The sequence below is a fragment of the Dromiciops gliroides genome, chromosome 5 (genome assembly GCF_019393635.1).
Source record: "Dromiciops gliroides isolate mDroGli1 chromosome 5, mDroGli1.pri, whole genome shotgun sequence".
In the NCBI taxonomy this organism is placed as follows: Eukaryota; Metazoa; Chordata; class Mammalia; order Microbiotheria; family Microbiotheriidae; genus Dromiciops; species Dromiciops gliroides.
In genome coordinates this window covers 217167231-217181049 of record NC_057865.1, presented here as the reverse complement: position 1 = coordinate 217181049, position 13819 = coordinate 217167231, and the positions used below count along the sequence as shown (strand labels likewise).

The window sequence follows — 13819 nt, the reverse complement described above, 5'->3', positions numbered from 1 at the left end:
TGTGAACTCCTTGAGGGCAGGGGCTGTCTTTTGCTTTTCTTTGTATCCCCAGAGTTTCAGCACATGCCCAGTATATTAATAAATGATGACTGGTTGAGAGATGTCCTATACGCATCTGAAACTCAACATGTCTGAAAAAGAACTTCTTTTAATTCCCCCACCAGTCACCATCCTCTAAAATTCCATATTTCTGGCCAGCACCATCCTTGTAGTCACCCAGGTTCATAACCAGAATTATGACTCTTAACATTCCCTAAATCCAAATACCAGATCTGTAAACTTTTATTTACCTACACAACATCTCTCATATCAGTTACCTTCTATTTTCACAGCCCCATTACCTTAGTTCATTCAGCTAAGCTCATCACCTCTCACCTGGACTGGTACAACAGTCTCTTCCCTAGTCTACCATCCATTTATATAGCCATGGGCACCAAAGTGATTTTCCTTAACCACAGGTTTGATCTTGTTCCTCCCCTGATCAATAAACACCAGTGGCTCCCTGTAACCATTCAGATGAAATGCAAATTACTCTATGGAATTTAAGGCCATTCACAGCCTGGTTCCAACTAACATTTCCAGCCTTATTACATATTACAACCTTCTATACATTTTTCAATCCAATCAAACTGGCCTTCTTGTTCCTCACAAACAATGCTCAATCTCCAACCTCCCGGCCTCTTCACAGACTGCCTCCTGTCTGGAACACTACTCCCTCCTCACCTCATCTCAAATACTACAGTCTACATAAACCTTGTTCTAATCCCCACCCTGTCCCAGCTGCTAGTATCTTCCCTCAAATCTTATTTTTATCTTATATTTAAATGTATTTATGTTGTCTCCACCAATAGAATGTAAGCACCTTGAAACGCTAACTAACCTTTATGGTCAATCCTCATTATTCACAGATTCCGTATTTTTAATTTATCTACTTACTAAAATTTATTTGTAACCCTGAAATCAATACTACTGGCACTTTCAAGGTCATTCATGGACATAAGGTGAAAAATTTGAGTCACCTGATACATGCACATTCCCATCTGAGGTTGAACAGGGAAATGCTCTGCCCTCTTAATTCATCTCTCATATTATAAACAAGTGTCTTTTTTGTGGACTATTTAGTGCCACATCTTTCATATTTTGTGCTTTTTCTTGGTGGTTTCCCTGTTAAAAAATAATCCCCAGGGGGGCAGCTAGGTGGCGCAGTGGATAAAGCACAGGCCCTGGAGTCAGGAGGACCTGAGTTCAAATCCACTCTCAGACACTTGACACTTATTAGCTGTGTGACCTTAGGCAAGTCACTTAACCCCAACTGCCTCACTTTAAAAAAAAAAAAAAGAGGAATGGTTCAGTGTTTTCTAATTCAGTGGTTACAGTAACTTTATAGATCTTAAATACCAAGAAGGATAAGAACTGACTACAGAGAAGCTCTTAGAATGCACCAGACGCTTGGCTAAGTGTTTTCCAACTGTTGTTTTTATTTGATCCTCAGAACAACCGTAAGAAGTAGGTGCTATTATTATCTCCATTTTACAAATGAGGGTAAGTGACTTGCCCAAGCTCCCAGAGCTAATAATTATCTGAGATCAAATCTGAATTCAGCACTTGTTAACTCCAAGTATAGTGCTCTATCTACTGTACCACTAGCTGCCTCCTTGAAAGCAGGGATGGGGAAAAAAGGATCAAATGCTCCAACAGGAGTCATATCTTTCTCCTACAGTTCCATCAAGTAATAGAAGTAAACAACAGGGAAGTTAGGTGGCGCAATGAATAAAGCACCCACTGGCCCTGGATTCAGGAGGACCTGAGTTTAAAAATCTGGCCTCAGACACTTGACACTTACTAGCTGTGTGACCCTGGGCAAGTCACTTAACCCTCATTGCCCCCCCACACACACACACACAACAAATGAGGTCACTAGTCACACTTTTGCTCCAATATTTTTATGGGTTTTTTTAGCAATGTTGTTACTATAAAGTTCCAACTGACCCTTACCATTCAATAGTTATTTAAAGAGCACCTAATACATGTTCAGCATTATGCTAATTTCTTTGTAAGTACAAGTCCCAATCTCTGTCAGAGTTTTATACTGAAGTGGAATGGAAAGAATATTGGATTTGGAGTCAAAAGACCTGGGTTCAAATCCCACATCTCAAGCCCAAACATTTACTTTTTTCAGGGTTAGTTTCCTCAACTCTCAAAAGGAATGAATATTTGTACTATTTCCCTCACTTTGCACATGTTGTTAGAGAAGAAACAGCCCATGATAGAGTGAAAAAATAAACAGTAGAGTTAACTACTGCTAGTTGACTACTATTGTAGAGGCAGGTCTGCCTGCCTCAAGTCTTTACCCAATGCAATCAAACCTCCATTCAGCTACTAAGGAAATTTCCCTAAAACATAGGTCTGATCATGTCACACCCTCCCCTCCATCCCCCCCCCCCCCCCCGTTCAAAACTCCAGGGGCTTCCAATTGCTTCCAGGATCAAATTCATTGATCTGTTTGGCATTCAAAGTCCTTAGTAACCTAAAACCCCCTGCTACCTTTCCCATCTTATTACACCTTACTTCCCAACACATCTTCCTGATCCAGAGACACTGGCCCGGCTGTTCCACAAATAAGTTACTCTATCTCATCTCTAGACATTTTTTTCTGGCTGATCCCCATGCCTGGAACACTCTCCTTCTAACTACTAACCTCTCTGGCTTCCTTTAAGTCTCAACAAAAATCTCATCTTTCATTGGAAGCCTTCTTAATCGTAGTGCCTAGTGTTAATTATTTCCTATTTATCCTGTATATAATTTGCTCTGTGTATATTTGTTCCCATGTGGTCTCCTGTTAGATTGTAAGATCCTTGAGGGCAGGGACTGTCTTTTTGCTTCTTTTTGTATCCATGATGTTTAGCAAGCACAGTGCCTGACAGAGAGTATGTGCTTAATGTTTCACTGATTGAATGCTTATTGGAGGTTCAGTATTGAATCTGGAAAGGTCAGGTTTAAGTTGAACCCTGAAGGCCAAGTAGGTTTTAGATAGCCATGATTATATAAGGGACAAGAGGCATTCTAGTTTATAACCCTTCTGTGTATTAATCATGTTGATGAGACACAAGAAAAGCATAGGTAATTAAAATCCAAAGACTGCTTTTAGCCAATGGTTTCCTCAGCCAACAGATGAAGAGCAATGGCAAGAGAAGGCAGTAAGAGCAAGGAGTGGGTGAATCCTCAACCCATGTAATCAGCTAACCAATTTTTAACAGACATTTCCATAATTTTTTCCCAAATATTTCAAGGAAATTTTAGGCCAGATAGTTCTATAAAATACTGAGAATTAAAATGTATCCAAATCTATGTTATACCTCAAAAATAATTACTCTGGGAAGCTGCACATGTCATCCAATGAATGATCTCAAAACACTTCTGGAACTCCTCTGTCGTAACTGACTTGGGAGTTAGTATATGAGTCATAAAAGATATTCAGTCTTCTTTTTTTGTCACACTTCATATTAAGGAAAAACCAGTATTACCCAGCTTTATCATCTTCTTTCACCAAACCTGCTTGACTGTGAATGACTTTCAACTATTTCCAAAACTCCAATCTACTTTCAAAGGAGAAAGATTTGGCACGATGAAATATTCACCAGGACAGTGCAGATTTTTAAGGTAATTCCAAAAGTGTTTCAAAAATGTTTTAATAAACTGCAGCATTGCTGGGATAATGTACTTGCTTTGCCTTTGAAAGGGACAACACCCATTTGGAAACATAAGATCTGATCCATTTGGTTAAAAGAAAATCACATCTTACCATTTATAGCATGATAACATGTATTTAATATGTACAGATACATGTTTCCATGTGTTCAATGGCAACAGTCTTATGTTCTCACAGGTAGGCCCTATTACCCCACTATATAGCAAATCTTACTACAGGAGTAAGAACAATGATGATTTCTTCAAAGATTATGAAAAGCACTCTCCAGCACCTTCTCATTAGCCAGATGATCTCCTTTTCCTTAGCCCACCTTTCTCACACTGGGCAAGCAATTTAGGCACAGGTGGGGGGTTTCCTCTAACCTAATCTAGGTAAACCCTGAGCTGTTATTTAAAAGACCACAGTATGGTGAAAAGGAAAAAGGGAGATGTGGCTGTGTATTTGATGTATTTGCCCTGGAAAAGAAATATTCAAATAAGAAAAGGGAGAGTCTCTTCCTGAGAAGGATTATTTCATTTGCGTCATCTTACCAGTTGTTATCTTTGGGCTGTTTTTGCCCATCAGAACAGTTGTCTTCCCCCTAATATGCCCTAAGTCTACTAGCCTACTTTCCTAATTATCTTCATAAAACTGAATTCAACTATTCCTGGTCCAGAATGGCAATGATTGACTCAGACCCTCATCCTTTATCTACAGCCTTAGGAATGTCCAGACATTAGGAAGAATGTATTCAGGTACGCTTTCCTGCTCTAGACAATTATGCAATTATATTTAGATTCACAAAGATTCTGTAGTGTGTAAATGGAAAGGTTTACTAAATACTAGTAGGAGCAAATGAAGGTGAAATGAGGTCTTAATTTTTTTTTAACATATACCCAGGGAGATAATGAACCCATGCAGCATTTCAGAGAAAAAAAAGTATTTTAAAGACACACCCACATCAAGGTACATGAATGTACATGCACTGTATTTTACATAGCTAGTTTATGTATCATAACACCTACCACAAATTACAATATGACAAGTTAAAGGAAAAACTAGTAAGAGGGAAAACTTTTCTTTAAAAAAAAAAAAAGGCTTTCCAGCAGCTCTAAGAAAATGTCATAACAAAGTCAACCCACTAATCAGCCCACAAAATTATCAGTTACCTTTCCCACAGTTACAGTCACATAACCAGAATATATCTGATAGCATCATAAGGCTAGATGGCATTTTCAATTAAAAAAACTTTCCCCCCCCAGCTCATAGTCTGATTCCTTCCAAACCATTTCCTCATCTTACTATGAGTCTGCCTTCCTTATTTTCATAGCTATTATAGACTCGGTTGATTTTAATTAATGAATTTAATCTTCCTTATCATAGAGCTCCATATCTATCTACTATATAATGATTATAATGGTTTTCCTTTAAGTATTAGGTCAGTGACAGCGTCTTACTTTGATAAGTACTTTTGCAAACTTAACTCAATCCTATATTCAAGATTTTCCTCTAAAAAGGATGGCTCAGATCTTATCAAAGATAGATTAGAGGGGCAGCTAGGTGGCACAGTGGATAGAGCACTGGCCCTGAATTCAGGAGGACCTGAGTTCAAATCTAGCCTCAAACAATTGACACTTACTAGCTGTGTGACCCTGGGCAAGTCACTTAATCCTCATTGCCCTGCCCCCCCCCCCAATAAAAAAATAAAAATAAAGATAGATTAGAACTATCTAGATCTCTCCAATCTAAAGAACAACAAAAAGAACCATCCTGATCATAATTATAGAGTATTTTAAGAGAAACCAGGGAATCTGACTCTGCTTTCAACTTACTTCCTAGAAAACTAGAGACAATTTTCCTAGCTCAATGTTCTCAATTTCTCAATGCGTAAATCACTACCTGCCTTATGTCACATCTCAGAAATCATAAATAAGCTACAGAAAATTATCTATAATAACTTGAATGAAAGAAGGGCCATAGAAGATATACAGGAGATGTATAATTGAAAAAGTATCACACTGGTACTAACATAATGTAAAAAGACATAGAGTACATTCGTTTTGTGAAGCAGTTTGGCATGGTGTTAAAACTTGTACTTCTGAAGACTGAGGTTTAAAAGCTACCTTAGGGGGCAGCTAGATGGCGCAGTGGATAGAGCACCGGCCCTGGAGTCAGGAGTACCTGAGTTCAAATCCGGCCTCAGACACTTAACACTTGCTAGCTGTGTGACCCTGGGCAAGTCACTTAACCCCAATTGCCTCTCTTAAAAAAAAAAAAAGCTACCTTAGACACTTAATAGCTATGTGACCATAGGCAAGTCACTTCACCATACCTATCTCCCTTCAGCTATAAAATGGGGACAAGCTTGTAGAATCCACATCACAGGGGTGCTGTGAGGTTCAAATGACATAATATATGCATAGTGCTTCAAAAATTTTAAAGTACTGTACAAAGTAGTCATAATTATTAGGAAAAGCACCAGTAATTAGGGAGACACCCTATATACTTAGTATATTCTATTCAATGATCTCAAGATACTGCTTCTTACTTCCATCTTTGAAACATCTAAATTCCATGCATACTTCCCACCCCAGTATCACAGAATACACAATCACAGAAAAATCAAAACTGCAGGTAACCCAAGGGTTAGTGCAGAGGGATGCTGCAAAAAGCTTGAGTACATTACCAGCAGTCATTTTCAGTTAAGTATAAGAAAACATATCAAGAATATGGATGATTAGGGCAGCTAGATGGCACAGTGGATAAAGCACCGGCCCTGGATTCAGGAGTACCTGAGTTCAAATCTGGCCTCAGACACTTAACACTTACTAGCTGTGTGACCCTGGGCAAGTCACTTAACCCCAACTGCCTTACCAAAAAAAAAAAAAAAAAAAGAAGATGGATGATTAGAAAAGGAGATGAACATGAGCAAGAAAGAAAAGATGAAAGTCCCAAGTATTTTCTGGATACTAGTATAATATTAAGAGTCCCACAAGAAAGTCCCCAAAGTAACTGGAAAATCCTCTATGGAAGGATTTTGGAGAGGCATGGCCATGCATCCCACAGACTGAGAAGGCACAAATGGTCTGCCATCTGGCTTGGTAGAGAAAGGATTCACGTCAAGGAGATAACAGACCCATCAAAGTCTGGAAGTACTTTTTCAAAATAATGTTTCTTTATTTGTTTCCTAAATTGAGAGGTTTTGGTTACATGGGCTTTTCAGAGACTGGGAAACACATGTACATAGCTCAAGTTCACATCTTTATCAGAAATAAAAATATAAGCTCTTCTGAGGTGTGGTCAGCAACTATTTGGAAGGTACTTCCTTATAGTTTAAAAAAATACACTCAGTAATCTGGGTGATAATTCTAAAGATGCTTAAATCATGAGATGACAGCAGATGAAAATCCAAGTAACTCTTATCATTACTATTACATAATGTATGCACTACAATAGACTGTGAAAATAGGCCAAGAAAAAGCAGAGAAAACAACCAAATAAAAAGTCAGATCTAAAATCAAATCAAAGTTCATACCACAGTGGCATTTTAGTGAGCGCCCTCCCCCCCAAAAAAACACCAGACCAATTAGTGAAAAGGTCACATTACTAAACTAATTTGCAAAGATAACATTTGTATTCATCTCATATCTGTTTTATGCTATTTTTTAACTATGAAAAGCTCAATCAGACTAGAGTCTAAGCTCTAGTGCTTTACAGTGGCAGCCTTTGCTTTTGGTGCAGCAGCAACAGACTTCTACCATCAAACCTAGTCAGTCAACTGTCTAAAACAAACTAAATATCATATGACTAGATTACACACTGCAGCAAATAATGAGACATCTGCTTGATATTTAACTATTCTGTTGATTTAAGCTATGACCAAAGTTTAAGTTAAAAATGTATTACAGAAAAATGTCTTGGTATATGCCAATCAATATGAAATCAAGACAGGCTACAGCAGATCCTAAAAAAAAAAGGATAAAATTAATCAAGAAGCATTTAATTAACAAGCACACGGCTGGGTGCTGGAGTTAAAATAAGAAAAAAGAAACCATCGCCTGCCTTCAAGAGGCATAAATTCTATCAGGGAAACAATATATGTGTACAGAAATAAATATATACAAAATAAACCCAAGGCATTTTTTATGGAAAGGCTTCACAAAAGGTGAGAGCTGAGCAGTTTTGAAGGACCCAATGAATTCTCAGAGGCAGAGGTGAGGAGGGAGTACATCCTGGGTAGAAAGCACAACTAATAAGTACAAAGATAGGTGATAAAGTGTTGTATTTGCTGAGCAGTAAGAAGTCCAGGTAGGTTAGACCACATGAAGGAGTGTACTGTGTTTTATATGGTTGGAAAGGTGGCATGGGACCAGGTTTTGAACTCTAAGTGTCAAACAAAGGAATTTATATTTGATCCTGGAGATAACAGGGAGCCATCTGAATTTATTGAGTAGTGGATAGCCACGGTCAGACATTTACTTTAGTAAAGTCACTTTGTGACTGTGTGGAGGTTGGGATAAGGAAGAAACCTTAGGGAGGAAAATTAAAAGGCTATTCAAATAATTCAAACGGAAGAAGTCAAGGGTACCTGTAGAGGAGACAGTGGGGTAATGAGGTCCAAGAAACATCTTTGGGAGGGAACAGAGGGTTGATAAGTATTTCCACAGAGCCCAGGCACCATGCTAAGCATTTTGCAATTATGATCTCATTTGATCCTCCTAACAATCCTGGCAGGTAGGGACTGTTATTATCCCCATTTTACAGTAGAGGAAACTGAGGCAAAAAGAGGTTGAGTGATTTGGCCAGTACTGCACAGGGGTACTGAGGCAGGTAGGAACTACCTCCAGTCTTCCTGACTGCAGGCCTGATGCTCTATCTACTGCCCCACCTAGCCTCCTCTGATCATCAAAAGACATTTGGAAAAACAGATTAGAGAAAGTGTTATTACAATAAAAGTGGTTCCCTCCAAAACATGATGAAAATAGCAAGCAACATTATGCTGTATGCATTTAGCTGTTTAAAAAAAAAAAAAACAACTAAATTCACATTCCTTAGAAATAATCCCCATTCCCAAGCTATGATTGGTATTTTAAGCAAGATATACTATAGATGAGCTCTTTTAATCATAACATTTTTATGCTGTATTTTCTTCAATTCAGTTTTATGATTGACACTAACATATGTGGAAAATGTAGAATATGATCTTTGGAATGGTTCCTCATAACCAAAAGATATGCTATTTGGGATAACTGTGGCATAATGCCACCTAAAGAATTATCAATAAATCAACAACTATTTATTAAAAGCCCATTATGGGCTAGGAAGGCACTGTACTATAAAGAATATAAACACAAAGAGTGAAAAATACCTACTCACCAGAAATAAGCTAAGAAAAAGCCAAAGTGGCAACAAAAGTACCTAGTTAACCATTTCCTAGCCCGGTAAGATGCTTCATAAAAAAAGCAAACTGCAGCGAAAGTCATTAAAAATATTTTAGCCTGAGAATTCACAGTTTGTAAACTATTCACACTTTTTTGAAAAAGGAGAGGGATGAGCTAATCACTTGTGAGTCTTCGAAGAAGTTATTCAAAATCATCTCTAGAAACACAATGTAAACAGTAATCAGAGAACGAGAAAGAGTATTAAAGTAGATATATAGTAAAAGGAATCTTGAGTTTCCCTTCTGTACAAAAACATTAACACAAATATCTGCTTCTTTTGAACCCCTTTCTATTTAAATGATCAAAACTATTCAGTGTCTTAACCACTCATCTTCCTATTTATAAAACTAAGGGGGCTGGAATACATACTCTCTAAGGTTGGCAAATCCTATTTTAAGATGTTATAAAAATGAAACCAATTTCACAGTCAAACTTTGAAATCAGCTATCACTCAACTCCCTAAACTCTTATATCAAAGACTACATCAGTACAAAAAAATCTCTGGCAGGTCTTACCAGAAGACTTTAAGGGCATATAGATGGCCTGTTTATTGATAGTCTAAGGACCAAAATTCTTAAGTTTGGAAAGGCAAATCATCAGAAGGGAAGCAAAAAGGCAATGAACTTGTTCAATCACAGTAAATCATGAAAACTACTTTGGTATAAAGGGTTTTAATGTTAACAGCTGATGTCAGTTGCACACCCACCAACAAAATATATATCCTTGAAGTACTAAAATACCATTTAGTTTCATAAAATTATGTGGGGAAAAATGAGATGTTTTCATGGGCTGAATAGATAGCCAAACCAGCTGTTTTGAGAATATTTTCCAGAGAAAATTCATGTCTAAGAAACTATCTTTGGATATTAACCATTCGATGTCCACATGGAAAAGTACATGAAGGCATCAACAGACAATTTGGGGATTCCATAGAATTACTTCAGTGAAACATGTAGAAGGATGACTTTAAGACTGACCAAATTTCATCTCCAGGCTTTTAATCAAGAAGCATTTATTAAATACCTATTATATGCCAGGCACTATGTTAAGTGCTAAGGATACAAAGAAAGGCCAAAAACCAAATAAGTAAATAAAAGTTCCTGCTCTGGAGGAGCTCACAATCTAATGGGGAAAAACGACATGCAGACAACTATGTACAATAAAGATATATACTGAATAAACTGGAAATAATCAACAAAGGGAAGGCACTTTGTCTCTCCCTTTAACTCTTAGGAGAGGAGGTTCTTAAATGTTTTGTTGGATTTAATTTTTTCAATACGCTCAATATCATACTTTTCACAGGGCTTTAAAAAATAACCATGGGAGATATTCTTCTTAGGCAGATTAGAAGAGGTGATTTTTTTTTCATTGTTTAAGTGGACTTCTATGCCTAATATTACTTCTCCTATTTTTCCATTAAACGTACAATTCTTTCAGAAGTAATCAAATAAGCCGGACTTTTTACTTGGGAATCTGCCACCTTCATCAATTCCAATTAGCCAGCATTTTTGTTCCTGAAAGATGCAAATTCTAGAGGACCATCCATCAAAAGGGAGCAAAATGAGAACATCCTGATCTTAAGACAGCACTGAAGCAATGATGTGTACAACAAAGAAAAAAATGCTAGTTTTGTCCCTCCAGAGCCAGCCTCTGATACAAACAGGAACTTTACAGGGAATTGATCACAACTGCATCACAAGCCTCCTCACACGCAGACAACACAGCACTGTGTTCTTCTCTCATTGTTATCCCTGGCACTTATTTTTGTGATAACAGTGGTTGATTTTTCGCAGTCTCCTCTACCCTCAGATTAGACACAAGGCTTCTCTCCTATTCTAGGGGTCCAAAGAAAGTGGGTGACATGCCAAGTATCCTGCGCAGGGGCTCCATCTCGTCTTGCCCTTTCAGAGCATCAAAAGTGGGGACTGGAAGTGTAGAATTCCCCCTCACACACAAGCTTCGGGGGAGACCCTAGGAAATAGGGGGACTTAGAGGGAGCTCGCTCGTCCTATCGCAGTCCTGTCACTGGAGAGACAGACAGACAGACACAACTCTGGAGTCGTTCAGAGGAGAGGAGGAAGGAGAAACGCCGCAGACTCCTCCTTGGCAGGGCTGGTGGTTGTGTTTTTTGTGGGGTTTTTTGTGGTTTTGCTCTTTATTCTTCTATTTCAAAGAAGGGAGGGGAGGGAGGGTGCTCACTCCGAAGAGTTCGGGGAAAGCTGCCAGCAGCCCTACCTACCTCGCCCCTCAGCGGGAAGGGGGGGGGGGGCAGCAGCTTTGTCTCGAACCGGAGGTGGGGGCAGAAAAGGGGAAGCCCGGGCCCGAAGGAAAGCTCTCCCCCTCGCCCTCCTCCTCCTCCTCCAGCCGCTGCCACTTCAGGGAGACAATGAAACCGCGACAAAAATCCATCCCCCGGGGAGGAAGCCCTCCCGGGGCACTGCGGGCAGAAGATTTGTTCCCGGCACTGAAGGGGGCCCTGGGACGGGTCCCTTCCTCCTCCAAAGCCCACCCTCCCCCGGCTTCCTTCCTCTCCTCCTCCTCCTCCTCTCCCCCCGGCCCGGCCCCGGACTCCTCACCCTCCGAGAGCTCCAGCTCCAGCTCCGCCAGCTGCGCCCGCACCTCGGCCGGCAAGGCCGCCACGGCGGCTGGCGACGGCTCCAGGCCTCGCTCCGCCATCCCCGCTGCGCCGGCCGGGCTGCGAGAGGACAGAGAAGGGGCGGGCAGGGGGTGGGGGGGGACGGAGGGACGCACCAGACCCCACACCCCGGGCTACAAGCTCCCGAGCTAGCCTCCGATCGCGGCCGCCATGAGCGGAAAGTCACATGACCCGGCGCGGCGGCGGCGACGGCGAAGGGAGGGGTAGAAAGAGAAAGATAGAGAGAGGGAGAGAAGGACACTCAGGCCCCGCCCAGAGCTAGGAGAGCTAAAGCGAGAGCGCCGCGCCCCCTGCTGGCCCATCTTGGGGCTACAGTCCCTCCTCGTTGGTTAGAACGAAGTGCTTACGTGAATGAGGTTGTCCGCTGAGACTCCCCTGAAGATTCCTGGTTCCTGGGTCAGGGATTCTCAAACTTTTTGCCCTCAAGAACCCTTTACATTTTTAGATACTAATGAGGACCCCCCCCACCCAAAGAGCTTTTGTTTAGGTGAGTTTCCCTTTTTTTCCTAAACATTCTTTTTTGTGAGTTCCAAATTTTCTCCATACCTACAGTCCCATCCATTGAGAAGGCATGCAATATGATGTCCTTTATATATGTGCGTGTCTGTCTGTCTCTGTGTCTCCCTCTGTCTCTCTCAAAATTCATTTTTAAATTTTGAGATCCAAATTTTCTCCTTCCCTCTAGCCCCAACCATTGAGAAGGCAAGCAAAATGATACCCATTACAGATGTGGGTTTCAGTGATAGAGTGGTAAATATTTTACAACTGGTTCTAGCGAGGGGTGGGAATGCATAGGACATTTTCTTCATTGCTTTCTTAATCAATAAAATAATAAATTAAGCCTTGGTTTCTAGTGTTTGACAATTTCCAGAAATCACACTGAAAAGTTTTAATAATTGACTCTTCCAATCAGTTCCAACTGGCTCCAGCTAGAAATTAAAACTGATTTATTTTAAAATATTGATTTACTAATTCATTTTAAAATAACAATAGTAAGTCGATTACATGTTAACATAAAGGATGTTTTTTTTTTTAATGAGAGAGATAATGGCTCAGTGAATAGACTGTTGCTCTGTTAGAGACAGGAAAAGGTCCTCATCATGCTTCAGACACTTAGCTGTGTGACTCCAGGCAAGTTAGTTAACTTCTATTGACCTCAGTTTCCTCATCTATAAGCTGAGGATAATAGTGTCTACCTACCAGATTGTTGTGAGGATTAAACGAAATAAAATCTGTGAAGTGCTTTGCAAATCTTAAAGCGTAAAACATTGCTAACTGTTATTTCACAAAAATAATTATGTATTCCAAAACAAAATTTAGTGAAGAATAGCATTGTTTTACATATTTTTGCACATTACTCTAATGTCTGGTTTAATAGAAGAAACTAGATTTTCACTTCTGCTTCTGTATTCAATCTGTTGTGAAATGTTGATTTGGTTGGAATAAATAAAGAAAATCTGACTTCATGAAGATACATAGTTGTTTAAAAAAGAATATTTAATAGGCAAATATTATTATTATGAAAATAATTTTGAAAATAATCTAGAAAGGGTTTCAGAAGCTTCTAAGAGTCCTTGGGCCACATTTTGACATAGTAGATGACAGATGGATAAAAAGATAGATAGATAGATAGATAGATAGATAGATAGATAGATAGATAGATAGATAGATAGATAGATAGATAGATAGATAGAATTTATGTAGCACCTTTAGGTTTCACGGATCTTTTACCTATGTTATCTCATTTGATAGGAATGCATGCAGAATTTATCAGCTTTTGCTCACACTGTGCTACAGTTTTTGTTTATTCCTTTACTATTTTCTGGAGGCTTATTGGAGCTCCAGGGCTATCTGCATGACCAAGTTGCTGGTTACCAGGTGTCGTGACAGAAGTTGAAAGGACAAAGAGGATGGAGTAGGAGCATTTCCCCATCTGTCCTTAAGGAACTGCTGCTGGGAGTGCAGGTTTGGGGCATCCATAACTATCTGCCCTGAACTCAAACATAACTTAAATCAGGTTCAAGTGCTAAGGAA

The 13819-nt window shown here is 39.6% G+C and overlaps 1 protein-coding gene across 3 annotated transcripts in view; it reads right to left on the bottom strand.

Annotated features, from left to right (window-relative positions):
• Window positions 1-11917, bottom strand: part of DIP2B (disco interacting protein 2 homolog B) — a 195816-nt gene extending 183899 nt beyond the window's left edge. For all 3 annotated transcript variants that reach the window (XM_043965902.1, XM_043965903.1, XM_043965904.1), the window contains exon 1: window positions 11706-11917. In XM_043965902.1, the coding sequence (XP_043821837.1) occupies window positions 11706-11805 (100 nt within the window). In that variant the 5' untranslated portion in view covers window positions 11806-11917. The remainder of the gene's footprint in view (window positions 1-11705) is intronic.
• Window positions 11918-13819: the final 1902 nt, after the last annotated feature.